Genomic DNA, 20161 nt, shown 5'->3' with positions numbered 1-20161 from the left:
CTGAAGTGATCACTTTATCTCCTTCCAAAAACTTTCTCCTAAGCTTTGGCTTCCAGTCTTCACTGGAGTGTGTTTTTTTTTCACAGTCCGCAGAGGACCAAACAATGAGACACAGATTCTGTGGAGAAGGAATGAATATGCAGCAGAATTATCAGGAGAGGCTCAAATTCTTTCCCTGCTTTAATGTATTGATATAAAGCTTACGAAAACTTGCTTAATCATTCAGTAGTTTTCAGAATAAAAAGTCTTTCAGACCACAGACAAAGTTTCATGTTTAACCATTGCATTATTGGTGGAGTCAGACAAGAAGAAACAGAGCATTTCACGCCATGCTTTTTTGTTCTTTCCTTTCTTATTTAAATATGCTTGATAGCTAACGTAAAGTCTGAGATAGGCAGTTGTGTTTTAATAGAGTAGTTAAAAAAAAAAAGATGACTGGTAATTCACTAAAGCCTGATTGAGGGTACATAGCAAACACTTTACATAGTACATGATCTCATCTAATCCAAAAGCTGGTTTGTGAGTGAGGTATATACAAGACCTGTTTTGGAGATAAAGAATCTGGGGGGCTTCCCTGGTGGCGCAGTGGTTGAGAATCCGCCTGCTAATGCAGGGGACACGGGTTCGAGCCCTGGTCTGGGAGGATCCCACATGCCACGGAGCAACTGGGCCCGTGAGCCACAACTACTGAGACTGCGCGTCTGGAGCCGTGCTCCGCAACGAGAGGCCGCGACAGTGAGAGGCCCGCGCACCGCGATGAAGAGTGGCCCCCGCTTGCCACGACTAGAGAAGGCCCTCGCACAGCAACAAAGACCCAACACAGCCAAAAATAAATAAATAAATTTATTTAAAAAAAAAAAAGAATCTGAGGTTCAGAGAGATAAAGTAACTTGCTCAAGGACCCACAGCTATTAAGCAATAGTTAGTATTCAAATTCCAGACCTGTCTGACTGCAAAGCCTGTGTGTCTAACATATTTTAAAACTGATGATGTTATTGATAAGAAATTTTATTGCCCAATAGAGAGTTAAACAGTTGATTTTCTAGTGAATTTATCTTAAGCTAAATCTTTGGCTTTGGGTTTTGAAAAGGGGTTAAATTCCTTTCCTGATGTATCCTTCATATTTTTTTAAATAAATATATTTATTTTTATTTTTGGCTGTGTTGGGTCTTTGTTGCTGTGCGTGGGCTTTCTCTAGTTGTGGCAAGCGGGGGCTGCTCTTCGTTGCAGTGTGCGGGCTTCTCATTGCGGTTGCTTGTCTTGTTGCAGATCACGGGCTGTAGGCACGCGGGCTTCAGTAGTTGTGCCATGCAGGCTCAGTAGTTGTGGCTCACGGGCTATAGAGCACAGACTCAGTAGTTGTGGCACACAGGCTTAGTTGCTCCGCGGCATGTGGGATCTTCCCGGACCAAGGCTCAAACCTGTGTCCCCTGCATTGGCAGGCGGATTCTTTTTTTTTTTTTTTTTCGGTACGCGGGCCTCTCACTGTTGTGGCTTCTCCCGTTGCGGAGCACAGGCTCTGGAGGCGCAGGCTCAGCGGCCATGGCTCACGGGCCTAACCGCTCCGCGGCATGTGGGATCTTCCCGGACCGGGGCACGAACCCATGTCCCCTGCATCGGCAGGCGGACTCTCAACCACTGCGCCACCAGGGAAGCCCGGCAGGCGGATTCTTAACCACTGTGCCACCAGGGAAGTCCCTGTCCTTAATTTAATACAATATGAAGTCACGTTTCAGAAAGTTACCTTTTGGAAAGACTAATTTTAGTTTTTAAGGCTCATATGATAGAGAAAAGGTTTTTTCCCTACACTTATCTTTTTGCCACTCCTCGGGATAAAAAAAGACCTCTTGGGTAAGATCGTTTAAGAGTTACGTTTATTTGGATGCATTTTTCATCAGGGTTGAAATGCTTTCCTGCAAATTTAATTCCTTGTGGAAGATGACTAAAGAGTGATCTAGTGGATCCTGGATGTTTATTCCAGAAAGAAAGTGAGAGATTAAAATCATTTTCTTGCTCATAGTTTATTGTATTTCAAGAACATGAAGTATTTAAAATGTAACCTGAACTGTGTCTTTTTAAAGAATCTACTTGGTGACAATAGTTTTAGGTCCTGAAGTCTAGCACAGTGGTTCTCTACTTTGGATGCCCATTTTAATACCATTTGTATTTTCGATATATTTTTCTATGTAAACCCAATAGCATACAGAAAATGAGATTAATTTGCAGCAAGTCTCTGGAGAATCTATGTTTGTGCTAAATCTCTCTAAGTCATGTAGTTTGTCCCAATGTTAACATCTTTGATTTATTACCTCCTTTTCTAGGTATATATTCTTTACTGATTGGTACCGTCCTGCTAAAATTCTGAGAGCATGGAGTGATGGATCTAACCTTTTGCCTATAGTAAACACTACTCTTGGGTGGCCCAACGGGTTGGCCATTGATTGGAGGTAAGTAGGAATCATCCCGAATTGCTGAGTTCCCACTTACTATGGAAGACATATACATAGTTGGCCAGCTTCTGCTGGGATGAAAACATATGTAGTAATGAATATTCTGAGGAAATTGCTAGAGGAAGCAGAATAGGGCAAGACCCAAACCCCACTAGAAGTAGAACAGGGATTTGATGAGGTACAGGTTATGTGCAGTTTTTACAGGGGGCATCTTGAGGATAGGAAATTGTGTCAACAAATGTGTATTTGCCTATATACACCGTGGGAGGATTTTTGGAATATGAGATTTAAATTTTAAGAAATTAATCTGTCAAGGAATATAGGAAAAGGTAACAGGGTAAATAAGCTTACAGACATCAAATGCAAAAGCAGTTTATAGGAGAGAAAAAAGGAAGAAACGTGTTTAACCTTTTAAACATCAGTTACTACGAATAATTTTCCTAACTTGTGGATTTAATAAGGAGAAAACTAAAATTCCTAGCTTGAAGATAACAACATTTCAAGTTTTCTAAGACAATTGAAAATCACTTCATAAAAGTTGTTTTGTCTTTCTGGAGAGCATGAAACTATTAAACTTTGCTTAATAAATGTGTCAACTGAACGTGCTGTTTTTGAATGCCCTTAGTATAAAGTGTGCTTTGCTAGTTTCTGGATAACCAATAACCAAGTATTTTATTATTTTAGCTCTTCACGATTGTACTGGGTAGATGCCTTTTTTGATAAAATTGAGCACAGTACCTTTGATGGGTTAGATAGAAAAGTCCTGGCCAGTATACAGCAGATAACACATCCGTTTGGACTTGCCGTCTTTGAAGGTACGTTTTGAAGCAAAAGAAGTGTGTCTTATTTATACTGTACAAGTTGTATAAAACTCATCCTCATTTGGCAATCTCACAATTCCAGAAAAGCTTGTCAGTTTTTTAATTGAAATGGTGCTTTTATGTATAAATAAAACATTTGATTAGTTGACTGAATATTTAACTTTTATTTTTTGTTTGAGAAATTTTTAGATAATAATATTGACAACTTATATGGTTATAGCACTTTATAGATTAAACATATTATACAGTTTAACTCTATTATGTAAATATCATGCAAAGAAATAGTACATTACTGCTTCTTTATTTCCATGAATAAAACAGCAAGGGCTGCTTGTAATAATTATTGTAGCATTTCTTTTTTTTTAAGTTTTATTTTTATTTTTAATTTTTTTAAACAACTTTATTGGAGTATAATTGCTTTACAATGGTGTGTTAGTTTCTGCTTTATAACAAAGTGAATCAGCTATACATATACATACATCCCCATATCCCCTCCCTCTTGCGTCTCCCACCCATCCTCCCTATCCCACCCCTCTAGGTGGTCACAAAGCACAGAGCTGATCTCCTTGTGCTATGCGGCTGCTTCCCACTAGCTATCTATTTTACATTTGGTAGTGTATATATGTCCATATTGTAGCATTTCTTTGTTCTCTGATGTTTGCAAGAACTTTGTCAGAACCCTTGTGAGAGAACTATTACACATACTCATCAAATGGATAGCTGACGTCATCTTTGTTATACAGAAGTGTTAGCATATGGCTTATGAAGAATAGCTAAATGGGGCTTCCCTGGTGGCGCAGTGGTTGAGAGTCCACCTGCCGATGCAGGGGACACGGGTTCGTGCCCCGGTCCGGGAAGATCCCACATGCCGCGGAGCGGCTGGGCCCATGAGCCATGGCCACTGAGCCTGCGCGTCCGGAGCCTGTGCTCCGCAATGGGAGAGGCCACAACAGTGAGAGGCCTGCGTACAGCAAAAAAAAAAAAAAAAAAGTATAGCTAAAGGTAGTTTTTTCATCAACCTTTCCAAATAATTTAAGATTGCTGGGAGTATGGAATTCTGGGAAACTGCAGCAACAATGATCACACCGGAGTATCTGTTTTCTTTCTCCCATCTCCCCTCTTGTGAGTGTAAGCATGTTCTCCTGGGTTCAGTTGCTGGGAATAAGAATCTAACTTGTTACTACGAAACAGGTGGTTTGTTTAGTCTTGAAAACAGGGTTTCTGTGAATGATTGTATAGCTTGTGCCAGGCCAAGAGGGCAAGGAGAAACAAATCTACCCTGGTTCTGCTTGATAAACCGTAACTAGTCTAGTTAGAGAGGTGCCATTTTGTGATCCACCAAAGGCGCTATGCATATGTTAGTTGTGTCTCTGGTTGAAACTTCCTACTCTGAATAATGAGCATAGTGCTTTAAAAAAACTAGACACTGACTATAATTCAAAGGCTTTGTCACATACCTGTAGTGTGGAATGAATAACTAGTAAATATATTGTATATTCCACCCTGCTCTCTATCTGTGGAGGAGTACATGGTATTTAAAAATATTTTTAAAATGGTCTTGTGAGATTTTTGATGAGTCAGTTATAAATACGCAGCCCCCCAGCCTGTGCATTCTTTCCCTTTCTACTAATGATGTCAGACACGTCCTATTTATTGTCACATAGGAACATTATAAGAATGTTAAATTTTCTCTGCTCCTTGCTGGGATATTTTGGGATTGAATAAAGTTTCAGTACCTTTTGGTTTCATCAGTATGAAAAAAATTTGAGTGCATACCCATGAGAATAACACAACATTACAATAATAGTATCAATAATAATAATAATGTGTTTTTTCAACATTGCCCTTCATTGTGAATTTCTTAGAGAAAGCTTTTTTATTCCACAATGCCATGGAAATTACATGTCTTTTTAATGAAAGACTAGATCTCCTTGACTGCGCACCACACAGGACCGACAGGTTTATTGAACACGTTATATTTTTAAATATAGTAAGATGCCTTCCTGGGTGATGGGCCTGAGATGGCCTGTCCATCTAGATAAGATTTAGTGAGTCTGATGACTGATTAGTCATTGATTGGACCGTAGATAAGGAAAACTGGTTTAATGATAAAATTTGTGACATCTTAGTCATTTTCTGGTTAGTTGGCAGTTTTAGTTAAGTTACTGTTAAAGAGAAGATCCACTTTGATTCAGTTTTTTCTTTGAAAACTCTGTTGAAATATATATGTTTATTTCTCTGTTTCAGTATCTAAGGTAAAATGAACATGATCAAATTTTTGAGTTTTAGAATCTTGTATTGCCTCTATCTTCTATTTTCAGCTTCATGGAGCATTACTCAGTGTGCTTTAGGTGTAAGAACACTTCGGTGGGTAATTGTTATTCATCCCTAAACATACACTGACATTTCCTTCTTGGACTAGGTCTGTACTTTTCCTTCTCAACAGCTTGTTATGAAACTTGAGGGTCAAAGTTTTTAAAAAAATGTTCTCATTAAAACATGGGATATAAAATGTTTGACCTGGAAGAGAGCTTAGAGATGATTTAGTCTATTTCCTTAATTTTAGTAGAAAAATGAGCCCCCCCCACATGGTAAAGTATTTGCCTAAGATCACTCAGCAGGTTACTGCTTTAGCTGGGATAAGAACTCAGTCTTCTGAGGCATCAGCTAATGCTCTATAAAAGAATCCTGAGATTTAAAAAAATTTTTACCCATGGCAATCTAAGCCTAATTTCTATTAAATACCATCACAATATTCCATACATTCTTGCCTGAACCTGAACGCTAGTATTATAAAAAATATAGGCTTCTGGGACTTCCCTCGTGGTGCAGTGGTTAAGAATCCTCCTGCCAATGCAGGGGACATGGGTTTGAGCCGTGGTCTGGGAGGATCCCATATGCCGCGGAGCAACTAAGCCCGTGCGCCACAACTACTGAGCCTGCGCTCTAGAGCCCGTGAGCCACAGCGACTGAGCCCAGGGGCCACAACTAGTGAAGCCCACGTGCCACAACTACTGAAGCCCGGTACGTAGAGCCCGTGCTCCACAACAAGAGAAGCCACCGCAATGAGAAGCCCACACACCACAACGAAGAGTAGCCCCTGCTGGCCGCAGCTAGAGAAAGCCCGCACACAGCAACAAAGACCCAACACAGCCAAAAAAAAAAAAAAAAAAAAAAAAAAGGCTTCTAAGATGTAGGGTCTCTCTCAGAAATCCATACCAGCAACTCCTATTGTTTTTTTTTTTTTTTTTTTTTTTTTTTTTGCGGTACGTGGGCCTCTCACTGTTGTGGTCTCTCCCATTGCAGAGCACAGGCTCCGGACACACAGGCTCAGCAGCCATGGCTCATGGGCCCAGCCGCCCCGCGGCATGTGGGATCTTCCCGGACCGGGGCACAAACCCGTGTTCCCTGCATCGGCAGGCGGACTCTCAACCACTGTGCCTCCAGGGAAGCCCTCCTATTGTTTTTATTCCCTGGTTATATTACACTCCTCTAGAGCTCTTCCCTTTCTCTCCAAATCATAGAATTTTCACCTCTACTGGTGCAGGACAAATTTGTGTCAGGAAGTATTCTTACAGCTCTGTTTTATTCAAGGTCCTTAGCTTCAGAAGCTCAAAAGTCAATAAATAAATGTTTTCTTTAAGGAAAAAAAAAGAATATATATATATATATATATATATATATATATATAGGCTTCTAAAGAGTCATTTCTAGAGACTAACAAGTCATGGAAAATGATTACAGAAACATATTACAGATATTTGTGGAAGAAGCTTCCCACATTTGGAAGAAGCATTACAAACATATTGCATTTTCCCAAGTGATTTGTAAGTGAGCTGTGGCGAGAATGCTAATCACCGTGTTCCTTCTTAGACTACGTGTATTTTACTGACTGGAGACTGCGTGGTATTGTTCGAGTCAGGAAAACAGATGGTGGACAACTGGTGGTTCTCCGAAGTGGCGTTGGTATTGTAATGCGTGTGAAGGTATATGATACCAGAATCCAGACCGGTGAGTGATGTTGCCAGCTTCTTTCATAGGGATGTGTTTAATATGGTGGCTTCTTTTCTCTTTAAGTACTTATTATTTAATATAACTCCTGATATTTTTATCTTCCTGTCACTCAGATAGTTTTAAAGTGTAAGATTTAGAATTTCTGTTTGACTCGGCTATCTTTAAAACTGTGTTTGAGAAAAACACGTTTCAGCAGTTTTCTGTATTTAAATTGAATGTGCTATTTGGCACGTTGATTTCCAAGAGGAATCGAGTTTTTAATATTGGGTCTGACAACCAAACCTGTGATCAACCTAAAGGAAATGTGCTTGACTCACTTATCTAGGGGCATTGCTTTTGCAGGGTCTAATGCCTGTAACCGGCCCACCAATCCGAACGGTGACTGCAGCCACTTCTGCTTCCCCGTGCCAAATTTCCAGCGGGTGTGTGGTTGCCCCTATGGAATGAGTCTGACTTCCGATCGTTTGACATGTGTGGAAGACCCATCCCGTGAGCCACCGTTGGAGCAGTGTGGTGCCTTTTCCTTCCCCTGTAACAATGGCAGATGTGTGTCCATTCACTACCGCTGTGATGGAATTGATGACTGTCATGATAACAGTGATGAGGTTCAATGTGGCACATTTAGTAAGTAGCTATCCACTAGCAATACTTCCTAGGATGAATAGAACAGAGAGAGGGGGCTTTAAAAAAAAGGCTTGGGTTATCTCTATAGGAAAGAATATTCCTTTCGGATTGTTAATATGAACTCCAAAGGCTTTTAGGAAGCTAGGCGATGAATATCATTCATAGATAATGTTGCAGATGATTTCTAGCATTGATTTGGGCTATCTTCAACAAAATTTCTTTTTGACATTGGCTGTTTGGATCAATGCAGAGACATTGCATCTTGGCATACTCCTCAAAAAGTCAACAAAACAAACTGGATCTAATCTTTAGTATTGGAGAGAATAATATCACAGAACAGGTGCTTGCAATAATAGCTTTTGAAAATCTCATGTGCTATATTCCTTTTTCCTCCTGTTGGTGTAAAATGAATTATGGGTGAAATGGTGGTTTTAACCTTTACATTCTTCTTTTGATGGTAATCCAATTTATAATAAATGCTATTGCAGAAGACAAAACGATAGAGGACAGTTGAAATCTCAGAAATTTCTATCAAGGAAACATTAATAGAAAGAAAAGTGACATTTGAAAATGAAAGTGCTCATTTGTACATTTTTGAAATTTCTAAAGTTTTATTTTGTCTATATCTTTTTGTTTTTAAAAGTGCAGATTTTACATGAATGTTTTATCAATTTCCAATGACCCATGTGATCAGAGGAAGCATGGCTTAGAAGTAAAGGATGGGCCTTAGAGTCACACCAACTAGAGCTTTGGTCTTGGGCAGATTCCTAAGCTCTCAAAGCCTCAATTTCCTCATCTATAAAATGCAGATAATTATATGTACCTGACAGTATTCTTGTGAGGATTAAGAGAGAAAAAAATGTGTAAACACTTAGGAAAGTGCCTGGCATATGATAGTTGCTGAATAAACGTGCACATTTTGTATAACGCTCCCATTGAAAAAGGAGAAGAAATGGGCCTTTACAAGGTAAGATCTCATTTAAAAGGCTGTAAAAACAGATGTCTTTATGACCAATTCGTTTCTGTTGTAGATACTTCCTGTGCACCTTCAGCGTTTGCGTGTGGCCACGGAGGACAGTGCATTCCTTCATACTGGCGCTGTGACAAACAAAATGACTGTGTGGATGGCAGTGATGAGCAGAACTGCCCCACCCGAGCACCCACTTCCTGTCGTGCAGACTTCTTCACCTGTGATAATAACTTGTGTATCCCAAAGAGCTGGGTCTGTGACACAGATAATGATTGCGGGGATGGATCTGATGAAAAGTCATGCGGTAAGTTTTGAACTGATTTCTCTTGGTTGGTCAGCCTAGTGAATAGATTTGAACAGTCAGTAGGCCTTGTGCACTTTCCTTGAAGGCTTACATAATTTTTGTTGTATCTTAGCTACTTCTCTTCATCTGTCAATCCCTGTATTAATAGGCTATAGGAGCAAAGACATGGGAAGTCTTCCTAAGTATTTTCTATGCAAGCAAAACAAGGACTGTCTCTGATGTCTAACACCCAGCTAGAAACTGGAAAATAAAATCCCTCAACTAATTATTCAGATATTTAAAACAATTTTTCTTTCTAAATCATATAAACACATCCAGACATTTGGCTATTGGTTTTCCTTTTCATTTATACAGGCGAAAAGGCAACAGAATAAAGAGGCACAGGACATTTAAATTTCATTAATCTTACCCACCTGCTTTTCATCTTGTGAGTTCTGATTTCCTCTAGGTTGTCGTTTGTTTTCATATCAGCAGTCATAGTTTAAGGTGGAGCAAAAGTTCCCTGATCTGAATTCTGTCTTGCTTGCATGATTAGGAAATTCGCTTTTTCTCAGGACTAGATGAGCTTTAAGATCCCCTCCAGCTTTCACATTCTGTGAGACTATATTTACTATGACTTCACCTTTTGGGTAGGGGGAGGCAGTGCATCTGACTCGAAGGCTGTGTCTCTACCCAGCTAGGACCCTGGTTTTGAGGATCGTTCTGCTTAGATTTTGGATTAAATCCAGTTATCATGATCTGTCTCTACACTGTTGCTACTAGGCATTGTGGTCATGCAGACCATGTTGCCTTGCTGGGCTCCATTGCTTAGCTTTGGTGCAGAGCCTTGGACTTCATAGCATTCAGGAGGTGTAAGCCAGTCCAAGGCCATGATGCTTACTTTCTAAGTGTGGTCTGTTTTTCAAGGTGTAATCACAGTTTCTGACTCTGCCCTGTAATATTTTTGTTCCTCCTTCCAAAAAGTGTCCTAGCTGGGCTCTGGATGGGCTGACTTTGGCAATCTGGCTGACTTGAAGGAATTTTGAGCACACATACAACTGAGATAACTTAACATATTTCCTTAGCGTTTTACAGTTTGGCTCTGGTACACACTGAACAAGAAATAAACTGTTACTTGGTTTTGTTTTTGGATGACATTAGATCATACAAAGACATGCTCACCTAGTCAGTTTCATTGCCCCAATCATCGATGTATTGACCTATCTTTTGTCTGTGATGGGATCAACGACTGTGCTGATGGGTCTGATGAGAGTGCTTGTAGTAAGTACATTGTTTTATTTTTAAATTTTTAAATTAATCAATTAATTAATCCATTGAAGTATAGTTGACTTACAATATTATATGTTTCAGGTGTATAACATACTGATTCACAATTTTTAAAGGTTAACTCCATCTATAATTATAAAATATTGGCTATATTCCTTTGTTGTATAATATATTCCTGTAGCTTATCCCTATCTTGCCCTGCCCCCTTCCTTCTGCCGATTGTTAACCACTAGTTTGTTCTCTATATCTGTGAGTCTGTTTCTTTTTGGTTACTTTCACTAGTTTGTTTAATTTTTTAGATTCCACATGTAAGTGATATTATACGGTATTTGTCTTTCTCTGACTTATTTCATTAAGCATAATACCCTCCATGTCCATCTATGTTGTTGCAAGTGGCAAAATTTCATTCTTTTTTATGACTGAGTAGTACTCCATTGTATATATATACCACATCTTTTTTATCCATTCATCTGTTGATGGGCACTTAGGTTGCTTACATATCTTGGCTATTGTAAATAATGCTTTATTTTTTATTCATGATGTTTAGAAAAAAGTCAATGTTTAGTTGTTTGCTCCTTGGCTTAATTTCTAATACTTTTCTCTCTCATTTTCAGTAATTAATTGCACTGCTTCTCAATTCAAATGTGTCAGTAATGGTAATTGTATTAGCAACACATATCGCTGTGATGGTGTTTTTGACTGCAATGACCACTCTGATGAGACAGATTGTCGTAAGTACCATATACCTAGCATGTTTCAGGTGAAGGGGTCATTTCATGTTTACCAGTATTGATATTACCACAGATTTTCTCTTAGACAAACTAGAGAGAAGGCAGCCTGAATTACAAAGCATTGTCAAAGGAACACAGTATTGAACATATAATAAAATCGACTTGACATTACCAAACAGCGACTTATAATTTGTGAATCGAGGGGCTGTAAATTGGCACTTTCAGATTGTCTCTTGAGTAGGTTAAATATTTCTCAGATATTTTTGTTCTCACTATTAATTTTTCCTAGGGCATACCAAATTAGTGGGTTTCAAATTTTTGAGGTTTACTATTTATAAAGATATTTTAATGGTTTCTTTTAAATCTCAATAGGGAGGTGAAATCAAGCAAATCATTTGTTTAGTATCTGCTAACATGTTACATATGGTCTTTGTCCTGAGAGTCTGGTAAGAGAAATTATCGAAAGTAAGAAACAAAGCAAGGTAGATAGTTACAAGGGCCTTATAGAAACAATACAGATAAAATTCTATGAAGGTTCAGAGAAAAGAAATTTTTTCAGAGGATTCAAGGAGGACTTCATGGACTATAAATCTGTTGGACCTATAATCTCCACAAGCTGTAGACCTATAATGGACAGGATTTGTTATTCCCCACTTTTTATATTAAATGAGGTGAGGTGGTCATTTGTTTGAATAATGGTATTTTGGATCACAAATAGTAGGTTTCTATCAATTCTCCTCCCTAATCAGAAAAGAAGTATTTAAATCTATGGATCAAAAAGAAAAGTTAAATGCTTACATACTGTATAGGTGTGTACAACACCCAGAAATTCTTAATCACTGAATTTCCTGTCTCACATTGAAAACATGGAATTCTTCTGTGGTGATCTGAGGTTAAAGTGCCATTGCCCGTGACTTGCTATTGCCTCAAAAAGTTCCTAGGAGGGAGTTTGGGTTTACTCCTGTGAAATAGGCAAGCAATTCTTACTTATCTTGTAAGGATTGCTTGGTGAATAGTGGAAAGTTTGCAAAGAATTGAGGATTTACAGTCATCTTTTGTTTACTTAATGTGTGCTGGTTTCATCTGATATAATTCACTTGAGGGAAAATGATAACATCCAAATATATGACATTAAACCCATGAATTCCAATTCACCGTAGCTATTTAAGCTCTATTTAAATGCTCTGGTGATTCTTTATTATTTAATCCATAATTAGAAACACAGGAAATAGAATTTTCTTTTGACCCAGGGACTTATCTTCTATCCAAGAGTTGTACATCCTTTGTTGTCAGATCTACTAATCTGACGCATAAAGATCTCTACGTGCCACAATGTCAGAGAAGACTCGTGTCATTTTAGATTTTAATATTACATTTGTCATAGTCATTATTATAAACCTACCATTGATCCAAAATCATTTCCTCTGAATCTAGGAATTATATAAAAGGGTTTATGGATTGCATTCACAAGCCCATTTTCCCCATTTTGTTCTCTCAGCAACCAGGCCTCCTGGTATGTGCCACCAAGATGAATTTCAGTGCCAAGCAGATGGTATCTGCATTCCGAAGATCTGGGAGTGTGATGGCCACCCAGACTGCCTCCATGGATCTGATGAGCACAATGGCTGTGCCCCCAAAACCTGCCCTTCATCTCATTTCCTCTGTGACAATGGAAACTGCATCTACAGAGAGTGGCTCTGTGATGGGGACAATGACTGCAGGGATATGAGTGATGAGAAGGACTGCCCTACGCAGGCCTTTCAATGTCCCAGTTGGCAATGGCAATGCCCCAGTTATAGCATCTGTGTGAATCTGAGTGCAGTATGTGATGGCAACCCTGACTGCCCCAGTGGGACAGATGAGTCCCCACTTTGCAGTAAGTTTCCTGACCACAGTTTACTGCCATAAATTCATCCTGAGCAGTGGCCGGCTGTGCATCATCATTGTCACAGTCACCACGTAGCTTTTGAGGAAGGGATCTCAGTTCCTCTCTGAATTTAGATCTGTGTAGGGATAGCCATCATGGAATTCATATAAATCATCACTGGATAATATTTCTCATTAAATCCTTTGCACCTGGTTCTGTGTTTTTACTTCATTAGATCGTCAAATTAAATCTGGTTCTGTTGGTAATGCGCTCATAAGTTTTTCTAACTTTAATATTTTCTGATTTCAATCAGAACTTGCCACAAAACAAATGAAGCCTGGGGATTTGTGTTTGCTATGATTAAAATCCTGTGATTAGCATGTAATCCTAATTACTGTCCTTTCTTTATTTCTTCTTTAATCAATGCTCACTCTCAGATGATACCCAGCCAGGTATGATTGCAAAGTATTTTAGATTCTTATGATTTTAAACGCATTGCGTTTGTGCTGAAAATGTCCTAATCATTTTGACTTACTTCCCCTTCTAGTGCATGTTTCATATCAGGACTCTTATAAATAAGAGTACACATGGAAATAGAGGGCATTTGCATCCTCAGGTAGATGAACTATCTTTGGGTGCTTCAGGCATTGCCCTTTTAGCCCTGAAAGTAAGGATGATGGCATGTCAGTGCATCTGTGCCCTGTAGTCTTCCAATCGCCTTTCTCCTGTATAGACCTTCCAGCTCTGCTCTTCAGTGTCAAAGTCTTATCTTCCATTTCTGTGTAGGTAGAAGAATGACAGGAAGCAAATGGCAAGTAATTTAGGTCTCTTTGCATGCTTTACCAATGATAGTTGTGTTTCTTGATGTCCACCATATTTCCCCAAGTTTCTCTCATTGCACTAAATGGAGTTATAATAGAAGGCTGTAGTGAAGAAAGTGGTCCAAGTCCAGTGGACGTGAAAGATGGTAAATCCTCAGGCAAATCGGAGCACTGAACAGCCTGTGGACCTCATCCAGGTGGATTCTGCTCATAGCTCTTACCTGGGTATTGTGTTGAAGGTGGCCTGAGACTGTATGACACGTAATACAACTGAGTGAACCAAAGAAGCAAAGATTCCTGACTTTTCCACTCTGTGATTCTTTTTCTTTATTCTAGACCAGGAGAGCTGCTCAGATTCCAATGGTGGTTGTACTCATCAGTGTATTCAGGGGCCCTATGGGGCTCAATGCCAGTGTCCATTGGGATACCTGCTTGCCAATGATTCTAAGACCTGTGAAGACATAGATGAATGTCGTATTCCAGGCTTTTGCAGCCAGCACTGTTACAATATGAGAGGTTCTTTTCGGTGCTGGTGTGATCCGGAATACAGGTTAGACGCTGACCAGAGGACCTGCAAAACTACAGGTAATGAAAGTGAACTAACTCCAGCCAGTTTACCAAGCACACTCCAGAGCTTAAGATTAAATGTCATGTTTAACAAATTTCACCATCTTTATATAATGCTTAATGAATTCAGTTCAACCAGTATTAATTCAGTTTCTGCTACGTGAAAGTATTTGTACTATGTGTTAGGGTATTGCTTTGGCTGCTTTAAAAGTGACCAGATAGTGACCACCTAGAGGGGTGGGATAGGGAGGGTGGGAGGGAGACACAAGAGGGCGGGGATACGGAGATATATATATATATGTATAGCTGATTTACTTTGTTATACAGCAGAAACTAACACAACATTGTAAAGCAATTATACTCCAATAAAGATGTTAAAAAAAAAAATAAAAGTGACCAGATAAAGAATGCTAAAACAAAGTAGGCAGTTTCTTTCTTTTTCAGGCAGGAGTCTGGAGGGTAGACGGTTCAGGGGGTAAAAGCTGGTGTGGCTTCCATCTAGGGATCCATTGCTTTTGCTCCAGTCTTTGCCTGCTCCCAGAAAGTAGGAAAGGGGCGAGTAGCTTCCTTTTAAGGATGGCACCTAGAATTTGACACATCGTTTCTGTTCACATTTTATTGTTCAAAACTTAGTCATATGGTCACTCCAAACTGAAATGGAAATGGGGAAATGTCTCTAGCTGGTAGGCCCTGTGCTGTGCTAAAACTTGGCATAATTTATTACTAAAAAAGGAAGAAGAGGAGAGGGACATGGGGATGATTAGAAGTCTCTGCCACAGACCTACTTGAGAATGGACTTGAGGATATGGGGAGGGGAAGGGTAAGCTGTGACAAAGCGAAAGAGTGGCATGGACATATATACACTACCAAACATAAGGTAGATAGATAGTGGGAAGCAGCCGCAGAGCACAGGGAGATCAGCTCGGTGCTTTGTGACCGCCTGGAGGGGTGGGATGGGGAGGGTGGGAGGGAGGGAGATGCATGAGGGAAGGGATGTGGGAACAGATGTATATGTATGACTGATTCACTTTGTTATAAAGCAGAAACTAATAAAAAAAAATAAAAAAAAATAAATCAGATAACAACAACAAAAAAAAGAAGTCTCTGCCACAGCTGAATGCAAAGTACAAAATAAGCAAGTACAAAAGTAACTATAGTAACAGGAAGAATGCATGTAGAGTTCACTCCAGGTTGATATTTAGATAAACACTAAAGTGTAATTCAAGGAAGAGAGATATTTCGAAAAAGCTTACTTTCAACACTCATGAAAATCAGCTAACTATTAAGGTAACATCATTCTTATAGGAATTTTTGTTTGTTTTTCCTGTTACTCTAGCTTGGAATGACATCTTCCTTCTGTTACCAAAGCTATTACATCAAATATTGATTGTTTTTTTCTCCCAGAATCGTTGACACTTGTATTTTCTTCTTGGACAGCCTCTGAAAGTCTGGTGTTACTGGTGGCGAGTCAGAACCAGCTTGTCGCTGACAACATCACCCAGCAAGAGCACTCTATCCACGCCCTTGTCCAGGATGGTTCTCACATTGTGGCTGTTGATTTTGATTCAGTCAGTGGTCATATCTTTTGGTCGGATGGAACTCAGGGTAAAATCTGGAGTGCGTTTCAAAATGGAACAGATAGAAAACTAGTAAGTACAGGTCTACTGGCCTTTGACCTGACTAGTTCCCCTGTCTTGGGTCTATGTGCTGTTACTCACCAGTGAGAGAAGGCCCTACTTCATCTTAGGTGGTTCTCATGTTTTCCTCTGGGCCACATCACACCCAAGGGACCCCGATGTTCCTAACTCCTATTTGATGGGATCTGAAGGGAGATGCATGGCTCTGAATTGCAGGTCATATGATGCAGAGACCTCACAGCATCTTGGAGGTCCCTTTTGCAAATTTTTTTCCTAGTGGATGAGAGAGAAGGGAAACACAGGGGAGGTTGCTTTTCTTTCTTTTATCTTTTAAAAATCTTTTTAAAATTTATTCTTTTCTTTGCCATTATGGTTTATTACAGGATACTGAATATAGTTCCCCATGCTATACAGTAGGACCTTGCTGTTGAGGTTGCTTTTCTTAGCTTTAATGCAGTTATGTTTCTTGATCAGTCTCCCAGAGTTTCAGTTTCTTGATCCTTGATGGTTATGTTTCCTCTGCCCCTTAGAAATTTATTTTGTAATTGTTGGCACTCAATCAATAAAGGTATTACTTTTGCCATGTGAACACTGTAAAGTTTCATAGGGTTGCCAGCCTAGCAAACGGATACAGCTTTTGTTTAATTGAAAAAATTCTGAAACCAAAATGAAACTACATACTAATCCAACAATAGAGTATTCAGTCCTACACAATCTTGTATATTTTTCCAGAAAACCCTACTGTTTCTACATGGGAAGACAAAGTTTTCTAATCTTCATAAGCAATCATAGGACAAATTAGATGCCTTATTCTCAATTTTCATATAATTTCCATGTTTGCATTCATTTATTCCCTTTAGAATTCACTCGTTATTCACTTTTGTCTTTAGACGCTTGACAGTGGTATCACCATGACTGAAAGTATTGCAGTAGATTGGGTAGGACGCAATCTTTACTGGACAGACTTTTCTCTGCAAACAATTGAAGTCTCTAAACTGGATGGGAGTCACAGGACTGTGCTGCTTAGTGAAAACATAACAAATCCAAGGGGACTAGTGTTAGATCCCAGAACTACGTAAGACTTCTTCTTTTTTTTTTTTTTAAATGATGTTGCCTTAACATTGTATGAGGGAAAAATAACATGACATGCTGTGGCTAATATTCATAACACAAAATTTACACATTGATTTATTAGCTTGGCAATATATGATTAAGTCTAATGAATGAATGCAGTAATATTCCATAGATGGGCCATGGTACTTGTTGTGCCATGTGTACCTCATGGTTATACAACAGAAAAGCCAGATTTTCCTGCTTCAGTTTCATATTGTTTACTAGAACTTCCTTTTATGTCATGTAAGGAAGTTTTTGCCTGCTGGCCCTAAAGGGAAGAAGAAATTCTCCCATGTGCTTAGAAAACTTTGAAGGCTTCTTTCCTTGAATTTCCGTAGATTCTCTTAGATTCTTTTCTGCAGGAAGATTCTTTTCTGCAGGAAGATGAGTTAGGCAAATTATGTTCAATGCAATGCAGACTTCCTAGTTATTGTAAAGTAAATTTCACATCCGTGACATTTATGATAAATCTCTGATGATGAATAAATTGACTTATCTTAAAAGCGACAGGGTAGATAAACAGGGACAGATGAACTTTTCTAGATCAACTATTTGTGGATTGTACAGAAACATGAATTGGCCTTGAGACATTTCAGTGTCACAGTATACTGCATGTTTTCTGAACATTATAAAAACACCCAGATGGCTTGTGATTGCATTATGATTACAGTTTTACTTTGTGACTCTCAGAGGAAATAGTAAGCTCTGTGCATATATTCTGACCTGGAGATGAGTTATTTTAAGCAGAGCTTAAACATGATATTCTGTCGCTTAAAATGACAGTTATTTTCCATTTTGAAATATGTCCCATCCAATTGGTAACTAGTTTCTTTTCACAGTGCCCATGTGATGTTCTGGTCTGACTGGGGCCATCACCCTCGCATTGAGCGAGCAAGCATGGATGGCAGTCTGCGCACCGTCATTATCCAGGAGAAGGTTTTCTGGCCCAATGGCTTAGCTATTGACTACCCCAACAGGCTGCTGTATTTCGTGGATGGCTATCTTGATTACATAGACTATTGTGAATATGATGGAAGCAATCGGCGGCAGGTGATAGCCAGTGATTTGGTAAGTTGGTAGTGAGGAAAGGAAACTAAGACCACAATAATGGTTTAGTAGGAAGCAGATAGAGTAACAAGAAAGCTAAGAAATTCACTGTTGTAGACATTACAAGGTCCATCGAGGAAATATCAACAGGAGGAAGGGTCAATCTATCTTTTATTATTGACAGAAAATCAATATTCTAGTTCATGGTCAGATTGTGCCACGTCCAGGAAGGATTAATAGCTCATGTGACTTAGTTGATCTGTAGATGCTAATCCATTGCTTCTCTAAGTCCATGTAAATAATGATTTAATTATATGTAGATTCCCTCCATGAAATCATAGCCTGTTATATATTTTGTATTTTTATTCAGGAAATTCTGGTGAATTTATTGACACAAGTTAAATGAGAAAATATGTATTTTACCAAAAAGCTGTTATTGACTTCTATTTAAGATTGTGATTGTTTATAGTTCTGTGGCTTGAAGAGGCCCTGGGAGATCTCTCCTGTAACTAGACAGGTGATCTACATAAGTCACCTTACTTTCTGCACTTCAGTTTTGCTTTTGTTTATAAGACGGATGCCCAGTGTAATTACCAGAGTAAAAATGAAAGCTAAGTGACACAGGTACATGAAAGTATTTTGGTTGGTAAGTGGGATATAGGTCAAGAAGTATATTTTTTTCTGTCTCTTGACCAATGATTTCACTATGTCTTTACTAAGTTAAATGCTAAAGGAAACCGTCTTCTTGGGGAGGTATCCTTTTCTACTTTGTTCATCTTCATTTTTATTTCTAGGTCTCATTGTTCTCTTCTGCTTCACAGACTCTGCGGCATCCCTACTCCCTAAGTCTCTTTGAAGATTCCGTGTACTGGAGTGACCGTGCTACTCATGAGATTATGAAAGCCAACAAGTGGCATGGGGGGAACCAATCAGTAGTACTGTCTCTTCACCAGCCCCTTGGAATTGTTGTGGTTCATCCTGCAAAACAACCAGCTTGTAAGTGATAGAGATATCCTGCATGGTATAGCTTGGAAAACATTGATCTGGGGAATGTAAAATGTATAACGTTGCAGACCCATTTGTTTGGACAATACATTGCCATGACCTCTGTTTACCATGGAAAACTCAAATCTTGTATGTCTTTACATACTCAAGTCTCCCTGGTCTTTTCTCCCACTTTCTTTTGCCACACTGGACTTCACTGGACTTCATTTTGGTACAAAAGCACACCAGGCTACTTACCATCTCTGAACGTCTGCACTGGCTCTTCCCTCTGCCCTGGGACGCCCCTCGTCCAGATGTCTGCCTGAGTTGCTGCTTCATGTTATTTAGAATTCTCTTAGGTGCTCCTTGGTGGGCCTCGACCATCCTATCGAAAATGGCACCGCCTCTCATAATTCTTTTGCTCTTTACTCTCACGTTCTAAAGTCACACAACTTATGAGTTTAGTTTTATCTCCCTTTGTTAGAATATCTGCCTCATGTTTACAGTATTCCCAGTGCTTGGAGTGGTGTTGGGTACATAGTGAAGGCTTGCTAGTTTTTGAGTGAACAAATGGATTACTGCATCTAACGAGGTGTATGTAATAAGAATATATAGGACCTAGAGAACATCCTATGAGCACAGGATGCACACAGGATCCCTCTACTTCAAGGAGCAGAAACACACAAAGATGTCATCAATAGAAAAATAAAAGATTATTATCTGGCTTCCCTGGTGGTGCAGTGGTTGAGAGTCTGCCTGCCGATGCAGGGGACACGGGTTCGTGCCCGGGTCCAGGAAGATCCCACATGCTGCGGAGCGGCTGGGCCCGTGAGCCATGGTCGCTGAGCCTGCGCGTCTGGAGCCTGTGCTCCGCAACGGGAGAGGCCACAACAGTGAGAGGCCCGCGTACGGCAAAAAAAAAATATATATATATTATTATCTAAC

General features: G+C 39.5%; 1 protein-coding gene across 1 annotated transcript in view; it reads left to right on the top strand.

Moving 5' to 3' along the window:
- LRP2 (LDL receptor related protein 2) overlaps positions 1-20161 on the top strand; it is a gene marked incomplete at both ends in the record, with an annotated part of 195384 nt that overhangs the window by 87607 nt on the left and 87616 nt on the right. Inside the window, 13 exons of the mRNA XM_079709604.1 lie at positions 2322-2447; positions 3135-3265; positions 7145-7282; positions 7628-7909; positions 8941-9183; positions 10324-10443; positions 11064-11180; positions 12679-13056; positions 14205-14453; positions 15873-16084; positions 16963-17147; positions 18025-18253; positions 19054-19228. Coding sequence (XP_079565730.1) covers positions 2322-2447; positions 3135-3265; positions 7145-7282; positions 7628-7909; positions 8941-9183; positions 10324-10443; positions 11064-11180; positions 12679-13056; positions 14205-14453; positions 15873-16084; positions 16963-17147; positions 18025-18253; positions 19054-19228 — 2585 coding nt within the window. The remainder of the gene's footprint in view (positions 1-2321; positions 2448-3134; positions 3266-7144; positions 7283-7627; positions 7910-8940; positions 9184-10323; positions 10444-11063; positions 11181-12678; positions 13057-14204; positions 14454-15872; positions 16085-16962; positions 17148-18024; positions 18254-19053; positions 19229-20161) is intronic.

This window comes from Hyperoodon ampullatus (genome assembly GCF_949752795.1).
Source record: "Hyperoodon ampullatus genome assembly, chromosome: 8".
In the NCBI taxonomy this organism is placed as follows: Eukaryota; Metazoa; Chordata; class Mammalia; order Artiodactyla; family Ziphiidae; genus Hyperoodon; species Hyperoodon ampullatus.
Note: the sequence above shows the minus strand (reverse complement) of the source record. Positions and strands in the feature narration are given on the sequence as shown.